Here is a 23,041-nt window from a genome sequence, read left to right on the forward strand (position 1 = left end):
ATATATGAATTAATTTTAAATAACATTGGTAGCTCAACCAGTCCTGAAAGCCAGTTCGGTAGCTGTTATTTCATCTTGATATGTACAGTAATGACATTTTAAAATGAATCGCAGCCGTATTTACGCTAAGTTATAATATTACAAGTTATATTAAATTATAATTATCGTATCAAAAACTGTGCACCTAAAGTAAAGTTACACTTAGCAAAAAATGCATAAAAACAAATAATACGATATAAAAAATATATAGTATGTATATCTTTGTTACAAAATACCTAACACTGATGGGATTAATTGGGTATTTAAATTATTCCTGTCATAAATAGAATGATCACGTTGCTAAGTTTTAGTTTTTTTTTTTTTTATAATTATAAATGTATAATGCCATGACAACGTCGGAAACAGCCGACTAATGTACTATTACTTTGTACAATAAACGATTCGTTTTGCACCCAGGCGGTATTATTCAAGAGCATCCCTTAAACAAATAAAGTCACATATACATACATCTCCTAGAGAAACCACTAACAACTTGTTATTCGCAACTCAAAAACGATCCGTTTCTCAAGTACAATGACTATTCGTTAAATACTGATTCCCGTATATAAGGGGCGCATCTACGTATTTATCGCCGACTCGGATATGATGTTGGGGAACAAACTCACTGGCAGAAATATTGCCAATGCGTATGTCAAATCCCTTTTTCATTGATGAAACATATGACAAACCGAACCAACCGCAGGATAAACATCAGCATAAGTGAATCATGTATAGTGAAGTTATATAATTAACAGTCTAAAGTGGCAGTGGGCTAGTCCCGTATATCCAAGAACCGTTGCTCGTGAGATATAAACATAATATATAATATAAACAAATTAAAAAAAATAAAAAAACTTAGCATAATGACAGTGACATATTCCGAACGTGACGTCACAACGTCGTAAATATTGGCATTGCATAACGTGAAACGTCATCTTCATCTATTAAAATGAGTGATATTATTTTTTTCATTTAAATACCCAATTCACAAGAGTTACTTATTGGAAGACCCATCTACTAATAATACAAAATAATTTGTAAGACCATCGACGTCCAGGTCAAGACCGTCCTTTGTGCATTATATTATTATTATTAAACATTCCAATTCGTCATATTTCAGCAAAACATTGGCAACACAATTTTATCGATCATTTCTCGATAGATAATTTTTATGTATCGAAACATTTAATAACAATAATAACAACATTACGAACATTCACAGCTCATTTAGTAATAAAATTGTGCACAATATCTCAAAAACGACTTTATCAATTTACTCGATCCGTATGCTGACAAACGTTACAAATAGACAAACTAAACAAAAATACAGTATAAATTAGTATTTGGTATCGAGACGTTGATGTGAACACTACTTTAATCCGTTCCCTGAAAGAATGCGTTCCCGACGCCCCAAACGCGTCTGCCGGTCGCTCACTAATAGTGATACCCGACAAACAGTAGACATAACTTTGTAACAGCGAATATTGATATAAAAAAATATATAAAGTTTTCTTACATATTAAAAATTAAATTAAACCAAGAATATCATTGTAAAGGTGACATAATATTACATTATAGAAGGGATGAATAAACGATACTGACATAATTACATTACTTGTTATAAAATATTTTACCATTACAGAGTTTGGAACGCTTTCTTTAACCGGGATATTAGTTCGCAAAATTTTGCATTTATAATCAAATGTTATTAAATGTTTAATACCGATCCAGATTAAACAAGAAAAAAACTTATTAAACTATATATCCTGATTAACTTTTATGACCAGTAATATTTAGTTCTTTTTAGTAGACAGATATTTTGTAATTATTACTATAAAATTCTGTAGTATTGTGCGAAATAGTTTGCTCTTAAAATGTACGAATATACAAAAAAAAATAATCAATATTTCAACTTACATAAAACTGGATAGTAACAGGTACAGTTTACAGAACAAATTCTATTGAAATTTAACAGGTGTTGTATCCGCGACCATAACATATAATTTTATTATATAGATTGTAAAGTTAACTGTGCTTAGTTTGAAATAAATATGAATAATGCTTAATATATAACACAAAACAATATATACGATATAAAAAACTTAAGAAATAATTGAAGAAATTTTGTTAAACCAATTTGAATTGTGTTAACTCGATTTTATTAAACATGTTCTCTAAAGTAATCTAACTGAAGTAAAAACTAATAATCTCTTATTTACGTTGATACTAGAAAAGCAAAAGGTCATATGTTCAAATTAGGGTACAATTTAAAATTGCGAAAAGTTATATGATAGCAACAATTATATGAAATTTATATGAATAAAATACAAGGAAATATTATTCCAATGTAAAGATGTAAAAGGCCTGAACTTTGTCTGCAGGGAAGCATACACTGACTATAAGTAACATGTAACTTCTCACTACTGCAGAAAGGTACCTGGAAGCCCTATGAATTGGGCTATATTTGATTATTACCAACAAAAGTTCCGGAATTACCAACAAATATTGCATCAGAAAATAACAGAGGCTACTGGATCGTACCGATATAACGCATCCGGGGCCGATCCTGTGTAGTGCTCCACTCGTGGCACGGTAGAGCTTTCCTTAGAAAGCAACTATCCCACTGCGGGCTAAAGCATCCTCTTTTTTAAAGGGTTATTCATCAAAATCACACTAAAGCCTTAAATTTAACTGAATTGGTAGATATCAATTGGTTTTTTTTTTAAATTGAATAACATACTTTCCCCTTGACTGTTCCAATGATATCTTACATACTTTGGAGTTCTTTTGTAACTTAAATTTTACATACCTTTAGCCCTTACAGCGGCAATATATGACGTTGAAAAGGATATCTTATTTGTGTCATGTATACATCCAAAAATAAAATGGTTTTGCTTATGAAGACTAGAAATAACCGATGCTGGGTTAAATGTATAAATATTACATTTATAGTTTTTTATTGATACTAGGGTTTCCGATAATATGTATGGTTAATTACACAATTCAACTGGTAAGGAAACCGAGTCGTTTTTTAATACAGAAACCAGGGTTTAGTCAAATTAGTTTAGTGTAATGATTATTATGTCTAACGGACTCAGCCAAAGATGGCAGAGAATTTATTAACTTATAAAGTATTATTGTAATAATTTCTTCCGATGCCAACAGTGTTACTAAATTGCTTTAAATAATATTTCAAAGCGAATTCCAGTACAATTTAAATATAAATAGCTTAAACGCTAAAAACGAGGTTGTACATATTTAAGAATTATATTAGCACTTAAAAATAAATAAAAGTAGGGTGCTATTTAAATAAAAAAGGCTTCTCAAAAAAACAACAAAAAGTGAATTTTGCAAAAACATCAGATTAGAAGCACCATGTTTATGTTCGAACGACAGACACCAATTATTTAAATGTTGACATCTGTCATTTGAATTTGACGTTCGATTTTTTTTATAAAGCTCATCTCACACCGGTGCTGTTACAAGATAGTGCACTTTTTCTTCTTGATCCTGTTATCTGACTTGATGTGGATCCTCTCCGCTTCCTGGAAACGACGGACTAGTCTGACGAGTTCGTGGAAGGCCTGGTCAACGTTCATTCGCGCCTTAGCGCTGCATTCAATGTATGGCACTTTCAACTGTCTGGAGAGTGCTTGCGCCTCGTCTAATGTTACCTGGAAATGAAGACACGTTACGACTTAATTTTTTTTTAGACAAATTTATTTAAAATGCTCTCTCGCGTGATCACAAGCACGAATGGATAGAAAATAGTTTATTTTTTTAGCAATTAATTAAGTCAACATTGTTTTTGTTCATTGTTCAAGATTTTTTGGTACGATTTTTATGCTAAATGACAGAAAAATTATCTGGTTGTTAAGCGTCTTTATCGGCCCATTACTTGATTCATTTGTCATCGTGAGAAAAAAGTTATCGTATGTAATTTATACTGTTACGATAGTTTACCGTGTTGTCAACGTGTTACTAAATAAACAAGGCCCAGCCGAGGCGAAACGCGTGGGTAATGTGTGCCGCGGCCTACCACTAGGCCAGGGTCTACGGGGCCTGGCACCCATACAGTTTTCGGTAAAGCGATTTTTTTTTATCTAATATTTTTCATCACATTTTAGCCGTTTGGAATTTTTAATATCTTCTTAAAATATTATTACCGATCTTTATCTCGTACTTGAAATTACTTCAACATTTTTTTTTTTTTCATGAATAAATGTATAAAGCAGAAAGTGTCTACGATAGTATTGTGTGAAAACCAGTGTTCCCATCCATACTTCTGTAACCCAAGAAAAATATTCAACTGAACTAAACCGACAAACATTAGAAAGCCCTACCTTTATCAAATTCTTGATTAATATATTTATTTATTTTTATTATAGAAATACTGTATATATGTATTTCAATGAAATAAATATATCCTCTTTTTTCCCGCCAAATTTCTGATAACAAGTTGCGTCATTTAAGTCGTATTCACGAATCCGTCATTGGTCGAGATTAAAAATCATGTCAATTCAAGGTCAAAGTTATATATTTCTCCTTAGTCATCCTGCCATTGGAACATGCTATACATATAGCATGAGCTTATACTTTGAGTGAGCTTTGACGACCTCCGTGGTCGAGTAGTGTGTACACCAGTTTTCATGGGCACGCCACTCCGAGTTCCAACATAGAAAGCTAATGAACCAAAAGTTCATTAGTTTTCTATGTTGTCTTGGGTCTGGGTGTATGTGGTACCGTCGTTACTTCTGATTTCCATAACACAAGTGCTTTAGCTACTCACATTGGGATCAGAGTAATGTATGTGATGTTGTCCAATATTTATTATTATTTATTTAATTATATGGGTACAATTTTACGATAAAATTAACATAACCCAAAATTATTACAATTTAAAAATGATCTAACTATGTTTACAACGCAATAGGTTTGTCTAATCCCTTATGTAACTTATATTTATTCATCTTTGTATTCTAAAAAATGTTAGTTTGAATATTAAATAAGAGTAAGATTGTAGCTTTACCACTCTCTGGTGCTCCAAGTCAGCCTTGTTGCCCACCATCAGCATGGGGAACTCATCGCGGTCCTTGACGCGAAGGATCTGCTTGTGGAACTTGAACAGCTCATCGAAGCTTGCGTGGTCAGCGACCGAGAACACCAGGAGGAATCCCTCACCAGAACGCATGTACTGTTCTCGCATTGCACTAAACTCCTCTTGACCCGCAGTGTCTAGAACTGGAGGAACAAATAAATTAAAAAAAAAACTTTAACAATACAGTTCTATTTTTATTTGAAGGTACAACTCAAACATTACATATTCCCACTCAAAATAACAATATTTAATTGTATTCTGGTTTGAAGGGTGAGTGAGCCAGTGTAACTATGGGCACAATAGACATAACTTTTTAATTTACAAGGTGGTGCATTGGCGATATAAGGGAAGGTGAATATTTTTTACAGCATCAAGTTCTTTGTTAATGTCTTTTAGTAGTGACCACTTACCATCACATGCCTACAATATTAAAAAAAAATATCCAATCCAAGTACCTACTGAGAGACAAGATGACCGTGGGTCGAACCGTGGCAGTAGTGGTGGTTTTTATAATTCATGTTGTTTTCGGTGAAGGAACACAAAATGAGAAAACCCACAGGTGTCCAAGGATTTTTTTTGTATAATTAAATTGTGTGTATTTTGAGACCCATATTGAACTAGTTCAGTAGAGTAACCATACCTTCTTAAAAGTAGACAAAGTCCAGTAATTGAACAAGCTAAATAATATTTTTTAACTTGTTGAGAAAAGAAAAGGTAAATTCGACCTTGAATTAACACAATTTTTTTTAATAATATAGATTAATGAGAAAATGACCAATGACTCACTGTCCAACTTAGCTGGAATGTCATCAATGACACACTGCTTCGTGTAGCTGTCCTCAATGGTGGGGTCATAGTCCGTTACAAAGTAACTCTGAAACAAATTGATTTAAATCATAATAACTTACAGATGTATTTATTCATACAGGCACAACCTTATACTAAATTGATTATAAAACAAAAATTACAAATATAATTTAATTGAAATTTTTCACTGTCTTTACTAATAACTAAGACATCTAGTAAACACGAGCATCTATAACTCTTACTAATGCACATAAACCTCAGGCTCAGCTCTCAACTTTATAAGCTGGAAGCTAGACCGAGGCATACATTAAAGCATACACAAAGTCATTCCCTGTCGTGTTGAATTATTATCAACGTGCATTAGTACGAGTTTGGACATGACCGGTCTTTGGAAAGTATCTAAATCCGTTTGTCCTATGCCTAAACATTTCCATGTTAAATTGGATTATGAATAGAAAGTGCAGTTTCATGCACCCACTTTGCTTACAGATAAAAAATCATACTAGTCAGAGTTTTTTTTATTTAAATAGCTTTTTAAATAGTGATACAATTTAGCATTCTATTTGAAATACTTTATTTTATGTTATAGCTTAGCTTAGATACACTGGTGGATTTTATTTTGTATTATGAATTCACTTTAGTAATTTTTTGGACAATCTCCCATCATTAAATAAACCAATGTTACAAATTATTAATTATTTTTAACACACTCTTACTAACTTTACTGTATCTATCTATCTATATGTATGTTTGAAAGAAAAGTTGAAATTTGATTTTCAGTGACTTCAAAATGTTGTACTAACTTGAATCTTTTCACACATATAAGGGACCTATGACAATACAATAATATGGTACAAAAAAATCTGATGATGGAACTGAAAGGTGAGAGAATCCAAGAATGCCTAGTAAACTTTTTTGGAGTTTGGCCTCATTAGATTAGTCCTATATATTAAGTATCTATGTTGTATGTTACTTTTTGTTTTATTCATTTTTGATTATATTAACTTAATATATTTACTATCATAAAACAATGTTTACTTTTAGGTTTACGAAACTGATGAAACAGCTGGCAGGCAGCTGTATTATATGACAATATATCATTTTTTTAAGCTTTTGCAATTCAATTTGTTGTGTTCTGTAAATGAAACCAAGGTATCTTTTAAATTTAGACATGTAATAATTGGTAGCTTACTGTTTATTATGACTATTTTCAATAAACATTAATTTCTTGAAATTATAAGTGATTAATTTTAATAATTAGTCATGCTGCTAGCCAACTATGTATTAAGAATGACCTTCACTAATTAGGAATGTTCATTCATTTAAATTAGCACATTCATAGTAAAACATTTTAATATTATTTATATTAAAAGATTTTTGAAAAATTTGAATGTAATTTTAGAAGACAGTATATTTATGAATTAGTAACTATGTGATGGTTTCTCATATTAGTTGCTGTATAAGAAAATTACCACATGTTAGTTTTCCTGGTCAATAAGTAGATATGATGACACCGGTGGGCGGCGTCGCCTTCTACCTATATGGACCTTGGCTTGATACTTAAGACACTATTTATAAATATGACTCTTTTGACAATTATATACAAAACAAGTTATAATTATATTTCAGTTAGAGAGTAGATGTGGCTAAAAATAGAGTAATATACGTCTCGTAGGCGTATCAATAGCCAAATACGGCAAAAATACCTGTATAAATTGAATTGTAATGGCACTCTTTCCAACACCTCCGCCGCCGACAACAACAAGCTTGTACGTTTGAGCTTGACTTGGTCTATCTCCGGGTCTCGACATTTCGAATAACAACAATTATAACTACTAAATTGAAAATAAAACACTTTATCTACTACAGTATTTTCTAATTTCAGTGACGGTCACGGATGATTCAATTGTTACGATTTGTTACACGCAGCATTTTACAAAATCACAGACTATAAAAAACATTTAAGCTAAAAATACCATGAGAAAAAACTACTGAATACAAGACTGAGTAAATTGAAACGTTAATATCAGCTGAACATAAATGTTGCAACCTAAAAAAAATACTTAAAATAAGAACCTATAACCAGTCATTATACGAAACTTAGAACACAATTACTAATTTATTTATATGAAACTTTAATAACTATATAATTGTAATAAATATATCTATATCCAATGATTATCATAAAACATTTGTATCGCCCTATCAAAAATTATTTAAATTATCGTAACCGATAAGTATAATGTATATGTCAGATTTTCGATTTGAAGTTTTGACACTAGACAGACCGTTTTATTTTGCTACTGCTTACAAAACACAAGACTGAAATTGGGTGATTTTGATTAGACGATTGTAGATAAATATTGGTTAAAATGTTCTCTACTAGCTCTCAACGAAAGTTTTGGACCTTCAGTGACGAAAGCGAGATAGCTCGTCACCGGGAAAAACACAACTTGGAATACATATCAAAACACGGTCAACATATTGATGAATATCAAAGATACAACTTCTTTCTTTCGCCAGAAGAAGAGAGGCTGCTTCTAAAACAGTACGAGCTTCACTTGAAAGAATTCTGCAAAAGATTTATGCCTCCAATGCCGAAAGGAGTAGTTGGCACTGCATTTCATTATTTTAAAAGGTTTTATTTATACAATTCATCAATGGATTATCACCCTAAGGAGATTCTAGCTACCTGCGTGTATTTAGCTTGTAAAGTTGAAGAGTTTAATGTTTCGATCGGTCAATTTGTGGCCAACATCAAAGGTGATAGGGAAAAGGCATCAGACATCATATTAAATAATGAATTGCTTTTAATGCAACAATTAAACTATCACTTAACGATTCATAATCCATTCCGCCCTGTTGAAGGGTTTTTAATAGATATTAAGACGAGATGCACACTCGCAAACCCTGAGCGCTTAAGAAGTGGCATTGATGAGTTTCTTGAAAAAGTATTTTTGACTGAGGCTTGTTTACTTTATGCACCTTCTCAGATTGCTTTAGCTGCGGTTCTTCATGCAGCTAGCAAGGAACAAGAGAACTTGGACAGTTATGTCACGGATATGTTATTCCGTGATGCAGGACAGGATAAATTAGCCATACTCATCGAAGCAGTACGCAAGATACGATCAATGGTTAAAATGGTAGAAAGTCCAGCACGCGAGCGTGTAAGAATAATTGAAAAGAAGTTAGACAGATGCCGTAATCAAGAGAATAATCCAGATAGTGAGATATATAAGAGGCGTATGAGAGAAGCACTAGATGAAGATGACTTACCGCACACTGGATCTAGTAGAATGTCACTCGATACGAGCGGCATTTCACAAGTTCTGTCTCCATCTGCTTCATAGATAATAATTAATATAAGAAATTTTGACATAAATATTTAAAATAAAGATATGACTTATTAAAATTGTCTTTTATTTTATATTAAACCATAAATTTATAAAATTCAATTGTATAAATGCATTTTTTTTTAATTTTGTTTATATAAACTGACAAAATACCTACGAAATACATTTAATTGTTACTTTCATTCTTTGTTAGTGAATTAAAACATAAGTCCTATTTTCTAAATATAACAATAAATATATATGACAACTTACAGACTAGACTTTCAATGAATTATGTTTATTTATTTTTTAATTTATTACCTGTCCCAACTGCACACGTCAGTAGGGCTAAATACAACTTTTATATTGAAGAACAAACAAATAAATTTATTTATTTCTTTTTTCAGGCTAACAATGTTGATATCTACTACATATGCATGAATCAGACGTATAAATAAACCTTCCTCTTGATTCCCTCTGTTTATTGATGATAAAACGCATTGAAATCCGTTGCGTAGTTCTATCTAAGAGTACAGACGGCGGGTAGCAAATTTATTTTATGCTATGTAGATATTATTAATAGAAATGTAAATATCTGTTTTTTTTTTTAATTTGTTACATTTTATCTTATATCGTAATTTATTTTAAAATGACCTCTTGGTTGTTTTGAACAAAAAGGACAATCGTTAAATTTCCTTGGCAATTTTGATATAGCAACCAATTTTAGTGTTTATTGAAAAACCCGTGGTAGATTTTTGAAATTTAACAAGATTTCACTGACTATTATATAAATCTGTAGTGGATTTATTATAAAGGTAGTTAGTGGTAGTTATTTCTCTTAGTTAACCAATAATTTCACTATGTTTATGTATGTATGTAATAATTATAATAGAGTTTTCCAGCATAAACCCTACTCATCCTTATGGCGTACAGTCAAATAAACAAAAGGTCATGACAATTGAGATTAAGATATTAATAATTTGCAACTTTTCTATAATTTATAGTAGTTAATATTACAAATGCGAAAGTAACACTGTCTGTCTGTCTGTCTGTTATGCTGTTACGGCTAAACCACTGAATTGAATCAAATGAAATTTGGTATGAAGTGAGCTTGAAAGCACGGCAGACTATGTATGAGTAAGGTGTAATATTAGTATGGATACGGAGAGCTGAGATTGCAGCAGGTTCAAACCCGTGCAAGCACCACTGAATTTTCATTTGCTTAATCTGTGTTGAAATGTGTGTCCACAAACTTGTAATGAAGCGTCATTGTGAGCTCAGCTATGGCATTTTTACAGGTTAAGACTACACACATTATAACATCTATTTATTTGGGTTGATTTAAAAGTGGCAAATAAACGTACACCATTTTTATGATTAAATTGTTGTAGCAGAAATATAAGCTTGAACATCATGTGGCCCCGAGTTATTATCTCAGGACGAACTGTTATCAAGTATTTTTCTAATGACATAGGGAGACCTTCGTTCAATTTGGCCTGATGGTGAGTCACCACAGCCTAAAGACATTGGCTCAATTTAAAAAAAAAGCAATCCTTACATCGCTAATACGCCACCGACCTTGTGAACTAAGATATTATGTCTCCTGTGCTTTTAGTTACACTGGCTCACTCATCCTTCAAATCAGAACTAAACCATACTAAGTGTTGCTGCTTGGTTATAGAGTACTTGGTGATGATGAGTATATGGTACCTACCCAGACGGGCTTGCACAAAGCCCTACCTCCAAAGTTTTCCTCTGAGCCCATTTTCCGTAGCAACCATTAGAAAAGCAGTGCAAATATGTACTAAAAAGTATTGAAAGTAACATACATATATACAGCAATAGCATATACGTACCGAATAGCAATTCATTTGCGACTCACAATTGACTGAACAAATTAAAATTCGAAGGGCTTCGCTCTCGTATCTGGAATATAAAAGGACATTTTTCGGACACTGGAGCATCACAAGCAGCTGAGTTTGCAACGACTACATTTGCAACACAGGTTCAAAACACACACAAAATGCATAAGGTTTTGTTTTACGTCTTCCTTATAGCGTGCTTCTGTGTTGCGACCCAGGCGCAGTTAACTTTCACGTCCAGTTGGGGGGGCAAGAGATCCACGGGGCCTATGATGTGCAGGAGCGATGAGGCAGTCGCTGCCATATTCAGAATGATCCAGGTATATTTTTTTTTATTGTGATATGGGTTATCGCTCTGCCCATAATTAAAACTAACAATGTTTTATTAAAACAGAAACAGATCTAAATATAAATTATAACAATTTAATAAATATTACAATATATTCAATATAAAACATTATTATTTTTTTTAAATCAAACTACAATTTATTTAAAGATATTATATTTTCTTAGTGATTGATAAGAAGAATTAAAAACGATATTTCTTTTTCAGAACGAAGCCGAGAGATTGATCCTCTGTCAGAAACCTTGAAGTATGGAAAATGTATAATATTAATATAAGACTACGGCATTCATTGTTGTTTTTATACGGACAAATATTATTTAATGTATCTCATTTATCAAATTGTATTTATATTTATTGGATCCATGAAAATCTATTAAATAAATAAATATTTTTAACGACAAATTTCGTGTTATATTTATCCCTAATAAAAATATGCTGTACCTTAATATAGCATTTTTTTAAGTTATTTGATTATTTACACATGTACATATAAAATGAGAAACTAGTAATGGTAAGAAATACCGATACAGTGAACTCCCGATAATCCGCCCCCCCCTTATAATTATACTTCTATTATTATCGAATATTTTTTTGACAATCTTTGCTTATGTAGATAATGCATCATAGAGCAGGTTACAACCTGTGCGCCACCACTATTGTGCTCGACGCGTTTTTTGTTTTGATTCTGATTGCTTAGTTTGAATTTGACTACATGTGATAGCTATCACTTCTTTATACTTTAGAGAGTAACACACCTATAGAACCGGATTTGTAATTTGTCGGATTAAGATGTACTCTTTTGTAAAAATCCCGTACTATTAGGGGGTCTTACCCTTATCCGACAATTTCGATAGTCCGACACTGCTCTGCAAAACGTTTGTCGGATTACCGAGAACATTATGACATTTCAATATTTTATTTTTTGAAAATTTCAAATAAATTTTATTATTATCCTAACATCTAAAACTATTTATTATAATTATATATTTCATACATAAAAAATCGGTTTTTCTTGGGCTACCCCACTGAAATCATAAATATCTTGTCTTTCTCTATAATTATATGAAAAATGGGGTACTATTTATTCAAATATGCACTACAGTTTGGTGTAAGACAAGAAAGTAATCTCGAAGGCTTTTCCATTTGGCCATTGACATTCCAATATTTAAATCTGGTAGTTCATCACACCCCAACAACTGCAGGCCAATTTCAATACGACCTACCCTCAGCAAAATTATAAAAAAAAAAAAAATAATAAATTATTAGCACACACTAACAGACATAATCTGCTTCATAGAAAACAATTTGAATTTACGTGGGGTCGCTCGACTACCGACGCTGGTATCGAGCTTATAAGGAATATCTATGAAACCCGGGAGGACTCACAGGATGCTTTAGGGGTTTTCTGTGACTTATGCAAAGTCTTTGTTTGTGTTCAACATGAAACTCTGGTCAGAAAACTCTATCACTACGGAATTAGAGAATGTGCGCTCGACCTTTTGACTGTTTTATCTTAACAATAGAATTCAGAGGGTTGACGTTAAAGGAAAAAGGTCTACTGGGGTCTCAATTGGTACGGGGGACCCTCTAGGATCAATTCTTGGACTTGTTCTATTCCTCATATACATAAATGATTTGCTCTTTCTTGTTGGGAACAAACATGATATAGTATTGTATGTTGATGACACCTCCTTTGTTTTTAAAATGAATTCAAAGCAGGCAGAGTATGACGATGTAAACAATACTATCTCTGATATAGTAAGTAACGTAAATAATCTTAGGCTAAATAATAAAAAAAACGAAGATTGTAAAATTTAGTACACCGAATGTGCAAAATGTAAAAGCTGATGTACTTATCAATGGGGAATCGATGGATCCTAGCTGAGTCAACTGAATTTCTTACCTTTAGCGTTGGTGTCAAGTTGCAATGCCCATGTTAACGGATTGGCGAGTAGACTGAGCTCTGCGGCATTTGCGGTCAAAAAATGAGATTATTTACCGATGTTGATACGGCACGCCTAGTATATTTAAGTTACTTTCACAGTATAATGTCTTACGGTATTATGCTCTGGGGTAACGCAGTCGCTATCCATACTATATTTGTCCTACAGAACAGGGCTATTCGTGCAATCTATAACCTAGGAGCTAAAGAATCATTGAGGTATAAATTTAAAGAAATCAAGATATTGACTGTTGCTTGTCAATATATATTTTGTAATATACGGAAAAATATTAATGATTTTATGAGAAAATGTGATTCTCATAACATCGGTACAAAGAAAAAACATAAACTACTTCTGTTACTCGACTGCATAGAGTCAGTAGCTCTTTCATGAGGCAATGTATACGTGTGTGTGTGTTCTACAACAGGATCTCAGAAAGCTTTCAAAATGCATCTGTTACCAAATTAAAAAAATAAATTAAGGTACGATTGTGGGCGAAAAATAATTTAATTTCAATCAGTAAGGTTTGTTTTGTTTTTTGTTATTCAATTAGTGAGTTTATGTTTGATAGCACACCTTGGGAATGAAATGATCGCCTCCTGGCTATTTCTTTTCATATTGTAAGTATATATGTAAATAACAAAATTGACAAAAAAAATCTTTCGTCGGTTCTTCTCAACCAGGGTATTTTCGTTTCCGAACCGGTGTTAGTGTTTAATTTGACTATCAATAAGTAAATATAATGCTTTTATATTAAAAAAGGCATTTGACTTTGAGTTGAGTTTGACATTATTCCGCTGATCGACGAGCTCAGTAAAAGCGTTGGTTGTCATATAGATAATGTTTGCGTTAGTAATATCAGTTACGTTGACGTCAGAGCAACAAACATCTGCTTAAGAGAATCACTTAGTAAAATGTTCCTGTCACTGAAATAGGTTTTACACTATCTTACTAGCACCTTCATATGCACTGGTATACAGTCACTTATGTATTTTTGTTAGACGTCAATCACACACATAAGCGCATTTAACATATACATACAAATATTTTTACGGCTAGCTGTAAAAATGCTAGATCCTTCCCACTCGATGCGCCGACTCGAATTATGACGATGAAACTGCTAAGAGGTTGCCCACTGGATTTAATATTTAATACTCGCCGGCTTTTAACGGCACATAAAGGTTCTTCTTTATGTATCGTTTAGATATTAGCGTGCCTTCAGTTATTTGAAGCCAATGCGTCACTAGCCTTGGGAACTATAATGTTATGACCTTTATGCCCGTAGTTACACTGGCTCACTTATCTTTATCCTAGGAACACAAAACACTAAGTATTGCCCCTTGGTGATAGAATAAATGAGTAACCCTACCACCAAGTAAAACTAACTTATCAAGGACAAGTTTTTAAGTTTTAGATACAGACACCTTTACAACCTTTTACTGATTGTGATATTCCTAACAACGTATTTTAACACGATACAATTGAAAATTCAACGACCAACTCTACGCTTTTTTATCGTATACTTAGCTTTAACCGATTAATAAGCCTTATTTAACAATGTTCTTTGAAAAGTAAAAACAATTGAAAGCATTTAAAATTGGCCGTTCAAATATGTGCTTCCAAAAGTATCAAAAGTAACATATATACAGCAATAACATATACGAAGCAAATAGCAATTTATTTTCTTCTTATAATTGACTGAATTAATTGAAATTCGAAGGGCTTCGCTCTCGTCTCTGGAGTATAAAAGGACAATCTTTACGCACTGGAACATCACAAGCAGCTGAGCTTCCAACGACTACATTTGAAACACAGTTTCAAAACACACACAAACAAAATGCACAAGGTTTTGTTTTACGTCTTCCTTGTCGCGTGCTTCTGTGTTGCGATCCAGGCGCAGTTAACTTTTACGTCCAGTTGGGGGGGCAAGAGATCCACGGGGCCTATGATGTGCAGGAGCGATGAGGCAGTCGCTGCTATATTCAGAATGATCCAGGTCTATTTTTTATGTTGCACTGTCCACAATTAAAACTAACAATGTTTTATAAAAATATTATTAGATTTAAATATAATTTATAATAATTAATTTACGTAACGATATTAATTTTCTTAGAGATTGAAGAATTAAAAACTATATTCCTTTTTCAGAACGAAGCCGAGAGATTGATCCTCTGCCAAAAACCTTGAAGTATTGAAAATATAATAATATTTATATAAGACTACGGCATTCAATATTGTTTTTATACGGACAAATATAATTTTATGTAACGCATTTATTCAAATTGTAATTTTACCTAGTTATGAAAATAATCACATTAAATAAATATTTTTAAGAAAAAATATCTTTTATAATGATCCTTCTTAATACATTAATTTATTTCGACTTTAAATAAATTTCGTAAATATTTTTTTAGCATTAGCAGCCTATAAATTTCCCACTGCTGGGCTAAAGGCCTCCTCTCCTCTTGAGGAGAAGGTTTAGAGCATATTCCACCACGCTGCTCCAATGCGGGTTGGTGTACTATGTAAAGCTATCACATTAAATCAAAATGTTCTTCATTCAAGTAGGCTCATAAAAGCACCTTAAAATCGTCACGTTACAGTGTAAAGTACTTTACATGAATTCAATATAAAGTTATCACTGGTTCGCCAAGTAGATTCTCACTAGAAGAACCGGCAACTCAGTAGTTACTTTTTTCCGCCATTTTAATCACAGAGTATATCAGTAAAAAACAATTGTTAAATTTAAAAGAATCGTTAAAGGGCGTTTGTGTGCTTATAATGACTTCTTAGTTGATTGCACACCTTGGGAATGAGATGTTCGCCTCTAGGCTGTTGTAATAAACCTTGCCAGAGCTCTAGCATAGCCTTATCACCTAAAGTGTCGGGTCAGTGGTAGCATACGATACCCCCTAAAATCTTGGGACACTTTTAGACAGTGAATATTTTTGCTTATCAATAGATCTCCAACTGGGAACCCGGCTAAAAGGTGAACTCTTTCAGATTACTAGTAGGCTTTTCCGCCACGGTTTTCTAAATATTCTGCTCTTATTGAGGTCCGTGGAATTAGTGATGATTATGGCAATGATGACCTGACACTGGTTCCCTGGGAAAGAGGACAAGCCCTAGCGTGAGTCACGTGTTGACACGCTAGCCCCATCTCATATCAGAGGAACAAAGTTAAGAGCTGCAGCCGCTATAGAAAAAGCTGAAGCGAACAAGCGATCCCAATCTTCCTCTCTTATTGCAAATGTCTTCGCCCTTTCTTTTTAATTTTTTGTTTGTGTATAGCTTAGGCCTTAATGTTCATCATTGTTATGTTAGTAAATACGATTTTTATTGTCTTTATTAAGAGAAAAATGTCGTATTTTATAATTTCATCTTTGGAATTTGGAGAGGAATTGATCTGTTTCTACACGTTTTCTCCATTGTAACATTTACTTATTCTGCCAAAGTTTTTATCGCATATCGAAATATACGCCTTAAAGAACGTACATAACTACGAGTATAGTCTAAGATACGGTACAAGATATATATACCTATGTCGAATCCTCAAAAAGCTTGATTAGGATTTATTTATTTTTTATCGTACATATCGTACATATCGTACGGCAACGTCAGTATGACGTAGAAGAGCACGTGACAACCGAAAAGTGACATAGTAGATGTGAATATCGAAAATATATTAGCAACGTGAACGACTAGACTTAGGGATATTTTGTGATTTATCTAAGGCCTTCGATTGCGTGCAACACGAAACTTTGGTCAGGAAGCTACGTCATTATGGAATTAGGGACACTGCACTCAGTCTTCTGATTTCGTATCTGAGCAATCGGATTCAGAGGGTTGATGTAAATGGAAAGAGATCTCCCGGGTCTCCAGTTACTGTGGGGGTCCCTCAAGGATCAATTCTTGGACCATTCCTCTTCCTTGTTTATATAAATGACCTGCCACATCTCCTAGGTGATAAACTCGAGATAGTATTGTTTGCTGATGATACTTCTTTAATTTTTAAAATAAAAAGACGTCTTTCAATATATGACGATGTGAACAATACTCTCTCTGAAATAGTAAATTGGTTTAGTGTTAATAATTTAATGTTAAATAGTAAAAAGACTAAATGTATTAAATTCACTACTCCCAATGTAAGATGTGTCAAAACGAGTGTACGCTTAAACGGGGAAGCATTAGATGTTTTAGAATCAACAGAGTTCCTTGGTATGACAATAGACTCTAAGCTCCAATGGGGCCCCCATATAAATAAGTTGGCGAATAGACTCAGCTCTGCAGCCTATGCGGTAAAAAAAATTAGACTTTTGACTGATGTGGATACGGCTCGCCTTGTGTACTTCAGTTATTTCCACAGTATAATGTCGTATGGCATCCTACTCTGGGGTAATGCAGCTGACATTAATACTATTTTTGTACTGCAGAAGAGGGCTATTCGTGCAATTTATAACCTGGGCCCAAAAGATTCGTTAAGAGATAAATTTAAAGAAATTAAAATAATGACTGTCGCTTCTTAATTTGTTTTTGATAATGTTATGTATGTACGCAAAAACATAAACGATTTTTCCAGAAATTGTGACGTACATTCTATTAACACTAGGAACAAGAATAAACTTGTTACTCCAAGTACCCGATTACACAGGGTTAGTAACTCTTTTTTGGGGCAATGTATACGTTTTTACAACAGGATCCCAGAAAACGTTCAAAATTATTCAATTATAAAATTCAAAAGAATCGTTAAAGAGCGTTTGTGTGCTAAAGGATATTACAACACTAATGACTTTTTAGTTGACTGCACACCTTGGGAATGAAATGATCGCCTCCAGGCTGTTTCAAATAACTAAAATATAATTATTATTGTACATGCAAAATGGAAAAAAAAAATATATATATCCCGCTGAGTTTCTTTCGCCGGTTCTTCTCAGGTCCGAGGTGCTAAATTCCGAACCGGTGGTAGATTTTTGACTATCAATAAGCAAGTGTAAACACTTCTATATTGAATAAAGATTTTTGATTTGATTTGATTTGATTTGAATATCACCATGTCTGATAACGAGTTGACGCCTAACTCCTTCGTTATATACTAGATGAATTGAGGAAACATAGGTTGCCTACTTATCATTAAAATAAAACTACAAAGTTGCCATATATAAACATATTGTACCCTCATCAGTTAAGTTATGAAATTAAAGTTTTCTTTTGACCTATCCCACCGTATTAAGTTTCCTGATCAACAGGGGGCTTGCATGCATGTTACACATCCATGGATGCTTAATAAAATTTAAAACCTGAGAAACCATGGATGATGATGTATTTCTCATACCGTATTTTGTTCGATATATATATAATGTCATGGGTTTGTCAAAGCATTATACAATTTGATTCATCTAAAACAGAGTTTAATTTTGTTAATAACAAATGAATTTTACAATACTAATACTAATGACTGACTAATACAAACCTAAAACAGAGAATCGACAATTGCAATGTTCATGCTCTATTTACTTATTTAAAAGAGAACTGGAATTGTCCTTTCCACTCTAAATGAACACTAATTAATAAAAAAATACGTTTATAACTGAATCTTAAATAAATATTTAAATTAACTGACACTTGTCATTAAAAAATATGATATGTTTTTTACTGAGACGCCCTTCTTCGACTAAACTGCCAACACTCGAATGTGAACACAAAGCTTACATATATAAAAACAATTTCGAGATGCTTGCCTTCGAGACACATTAATTGAAAACCTGGTGTCGTGTATTTTATTTACTATTAGTGGGCCACTTGAGTTAACTATTTGTGAGTGAAGGTAAACTTAATACATCAAACTTAAACGAGTATTAACTTCTATAAGTTAAAACCATCTTCCTGTGATATGATATACGTTTCTATAAGATTCCGCAGATATTTTTAATCTTTTTTTCTCTGTAAATACGCTCTAAGGAGTTTCCTCCGCATGAAGTTTTATGTGGTACTCGCCGATGCACCCAGCACACCGGAATACTTACTAAAATAAACAGCGACACTCTTGAATAAGGATTATTTAGATTTAGTGTGAAACCCTATATAATGTTATCTATAGACATATCTAGAGACATGGAGCTAACGTATTAATTGTAAGGTTAAAATGATAGCGAAATCTGTTAATTTAAAGAAAATGGCATACTTACTATTATAATACTTGGTAAGTTATACTCATATGTATTCGAATTATGACGTATTTTAGCAAATATATATTTAATGGATTTTGTAAATTGTGATAGCCCTAAAAATGTTAAATAAAATATTATTACCTAATAAATTTAATTGAAAAAAGTAAAAAAATCACTCAAGTAATTGCAGGAAATCTTTAAATCGAACCACCAGAAAATTCATTAGAAATTTAAAAATAACTTAATTGTTTTTATATTGTTATAAAGCACATTATATACATATATATTCCATTGATTATTTACTCCTTTTTTAATGGGAAGTTAAGTAATTACAGTTACTACAAAACTTGCAAATTGTTTAATGTATTAATTATTTGACTTTAAAAAGTCGATGGCTCAATTTTAATAATTTATAAAATTAGGCATAGTATTGTATTACCATTATCATTTTTTTTTTATCACCCGTATAAAAAAAAGTAGATACCTCGTAATTTTATTGTTTATAACATATTTTTCTTTTGACTTATTATATAATTAGGGATAAATATTAAACGATAATGTTTCTTAAAAATATTTATTTGTATAATATATTTTATTTGATCGAATAACAATTAAAATTTAATAAATGTGTTACATGAAATAATATTAGTCCGTATAAAAACAATAATGAATGCCGTAGTCTTAAATAAATGTTATACATTTTCAACACTTCAAGGTTTTTGGCAGAGGATCAATCTTTCGGCTTCATTCTGAAAAAGAAATATCGTTTTTAATTCTTCTTATCAATCTCTAAGGAAATATAATATCTTTAAATAAATTGTAATTTGATTTAAAAAATATATAAATGTTTCATATTGAATATATTGTAATATTTATTAAATTATTATAATTTATATTTAGATCTGTTTTTGTTTTAATAAAACATTTTTATTTTTAATTATGGACAGAGCGATAACCCATATCACAATAAAAAAAATATACCTGGATCATTCTGAATATGGCAGCGACTGCCTCATCGCTCCTGCACATCATAGGGCCCGTGGATCTCTTGCCCCCCCAACTGGACGTGAAAGTTAACTGCGCCTGGGTCGCAACACAGAAGCACGCGACAAGGAAGACGTAAAACAAAACCTTGTTCATTTTGTTTGTGTGTGTTTTGAAAATGTGTTGCAAATATAGTCGTTGGAAGCTCAGCTGCTTGTGATGCTCCAGTGTCCGAAGAATGTCCTTTTATACTCGAGATACGAGAGCGAAGCCTTTCGAACTTTAATTTGTTCAGTCAATTATAAGAAGAAAATTAATTCTTATGTGTATGGCCTCTTTGGTTTTTAATAAACAAATGACAGAGCAGGGATATGTTACGCGTTAAAATAATATTTAGATTTCTTTTTTGTTTATGTTCACAACCAACTGTATACATTTAACAAGTCTTTACATTAGGAACTTTTAGGCTTAATCCGTTCGATTGTGTTGTTCAATGGTTTTATATATTTCGTTATCTTAAAAGCTTTGATTACTGTCCATTACTTTTATGTACATTTGAGGAAATGTCGCATTTTAATTACGTTGTTACTGTATGTACGACGTCTAATGATAACTGTTTTGGTTAAACCGAGATTAACACACATTACTTAAATTCTCTTAACTTTTAAAAATTTATAGTTCTTTATTTAAACATGACAATAATTTTCAAGTTTTTTTCGGTAACAATTATTAAGACAACTCTTAAAGCCTTTCTTACATTCTAAAATTGCCAGACTAAGTATTCCGTTATTTTCTTTGTAAATCCTGTTCAGCAGTTTCCATCGCGACTTTCCAACCAGACTTTGTCTGATTACGAAAACGTAAAAGTAATTATGAGTACATATAATAATGTGAAATGAAAAAAACACGATTTCACGTTAATTCTAGTGTTGCACACAGTCTATAAAACGATATATAAATTATTTTCTTTTTCTTTCCTAGATCTTTACTTGCGTAGGGCATTGATTCTCCTCTGTGGAGTCGTGCTTACCCTTCAACAACCTGGTTACATCCAAGTATGGATAGCGAGGGAAAAATTGTGAAAACAAAGTACAACCTACTTGGTAGTAGGATAATGAACAATAGCGAAATAAATATTTTGAATAAAAATACTTGGATTTTTAACAAATTCTCGTTTTTGTTGGTAGAAGTAAGATAACCAATTGGCTCCACTCGTATAATTATAAATAAATAAATAAATATTGGACAACATCACATACATTACTCTGATCCCAATGTAAGTAGCTTGTGTTATGGAAAATCAGAAGTAACGACGGTACCACAAACACTCAGATCCAAGACAATATAGAAAACTAATGAACTTTTTCTACATCGACTCGGCCGGGAATCGAATTCGGGAACTCAGAGTGGCGTACCCATGAAACCCGGTGTACACAATACTCGATTACGGAGGTCGTCGAATTATAACCCTTTAATAATTAGTTTGTAGATGTATGCCACTTATTAAATTATATAGACAGGGAGATAGTGTCAGAAAACACAAAATTATTTGTTAATAAATGAGGCAAAGGTAATGATCGTAACGCTGGTCTGGGACTCAAGGTCCAGATGAATCTGTAAACAAACAAGAAGCGATCCTACTAATGATTGTATGAAATGAACAGAAAGAAAGAAAAGACAATTAATTTTCTCCAACAAGTACGATTTCACTTGACTCTTGTGCTGAAATTAAAAACAGACAATCTAAGATATTCCCGCGATAAGGCACACTGACTCTTATTGCAATGCCATATAGGGCAATATAGTTTGTGTCCAAATTTTTAAGAATAAATCGTCACGGATATAAAAGAAGGGTATTTTTTCTTAATAGAGCATTCTGAGCTCATCCGTTAGAAGCAATGGTTGACTTAAGGCGTTTTATCAAACGTGCAGCGCTGTGCCTGCTCCTCGTTGCTGTTAATCTGTTTGCGGTTTCAGAAGGGCAGCTGACGTTCTCATCTGGATGGGGCAAGAGGTCCAGAGACGATGAGATCACTATCAACCTCGACGATCAACTGCAGTGAATACTTGAAACGATTTAACTTTCGGTAAGTCCGCTTTTACGAAATAGTCAGATTTAGTTTTATTTTTCGTAACGACATCTAATAACTTTAATTAACTTAATATCTTTAAGTTCAACGCTGTTAGCTATAGTAGAGCTAACTTATCCATTCCGAAGTACTGGTTCAAGTCGCGAATCGGATTGAGATTTTTTGTCAAGAAACTGCCCGGAGTTAAAAAATTCCTGCGCTTGATCGTTTTCATGTCGGATTGCGCCACGGACTATGGAGAATACACCTGTGTTTTACATACGAGTAAAGAGAATGCACCTGTGTTTGGGCACACATCCTCGCACAATTCAGCAAAATTGACTAGTACCTATCCGATACGAAATACAATATTTTCTGTCATTTATTTGGGGTG

The 23,041-nt window shown here is 32.7% G+C and overlaps 2 protein-coding genes across 2 annotated transcripts; one reads left to right on the top strand and one right to left on the bottom strand.

The window, feature by feature from the left end:
• Window positions 1–238: 238 nt before the first annotated feature.
• On the bottom strand, window positions 239–7,917 carry LOC113403739 (ras-like protein 2). The gene is made up of 4 exons (XM_026644319.2): window positions 7,651–7,917; window positions 5,924–6,011; window positions 5,069–5,280; window positions 239–3,713 (listed from the first exon to the last, which is right to left on the bottom strand). The coding sequence occupies exons 1-4, from the start codon at window positions 7,753–7,755 to the stop codon at window positions 3,519–3,521; spliced, it is 600 nt and encodes a 199-aa protein (XP_026500104.1). The 5' UTR covers window positions 7,756–7,917; the 3' UTR covers window positions 239–3,518.
• Window positions 7,918–8,198: 281 nt separating this feature from the next.
• Window positions 8,199–9,356, top strand: LOC113403807 (cyclin-H). Its single transcript, XM_026644408.2, has one exon. It carries the CDS (start codon window positions 8,317–8,319, stop codon window positions 9,292–9,294), a length of 978 nt encoding a protein of 325 aa, XP_026500193.1. The 5' UTR covers window positions 8,199–8,316; the 3' UTR covers window positions 9,295–9,356.
• Window positions 9,357–23,041: the final 13,685 nt, after the last annotated feature.

The sequence above is a fragment of the Vanessa tameamea genome, chromosome 20 (assembly GCF_037043105.1).
Source record: "Vanessa tameamea isolate UH-Manoa-2023 chromosome 20, ilVanTame1 primary haplotype, whole genome shotgun sequence".
Taxonomy (NCBI): domain Eukaryota; kingdom Metazoa; phylum Arthropoda; class Insecta; order Lepidoptera; family Nymphalidae; genus Vanessa; species Vanessa tameamea.

Coding starts and splice junctions, on each gene's coding strand:
- LOC113403807 (XM_026644408.2), top strand. CDS start 8,317: ATGTTCTCTACTAGCTCTCAACGAAAGTTTTGGACCTTCAGTGACGAA.
- LOC113403739 (XM_026644319.2), bottom strand. CDS start 7,755: ATGTCGAGACCCGGAGATAGACCAAGTCAAGCTCAAACGTACAAGCTT. Junction 5,281..5,923: donor CATTCCAGCTAAGTTGGACA/GTGAGTCATTGG, acceptor TTGTTCCTCCAG/TTCTAGACACTGCGGGTCAA. Junction 3,714..5,068: donor ACTTGGAGCACCAGAGAGTG/GTAAAGCTACAA, acceptor CTTCATTTCCAG/GTAACATTAGACGAGGCGCA.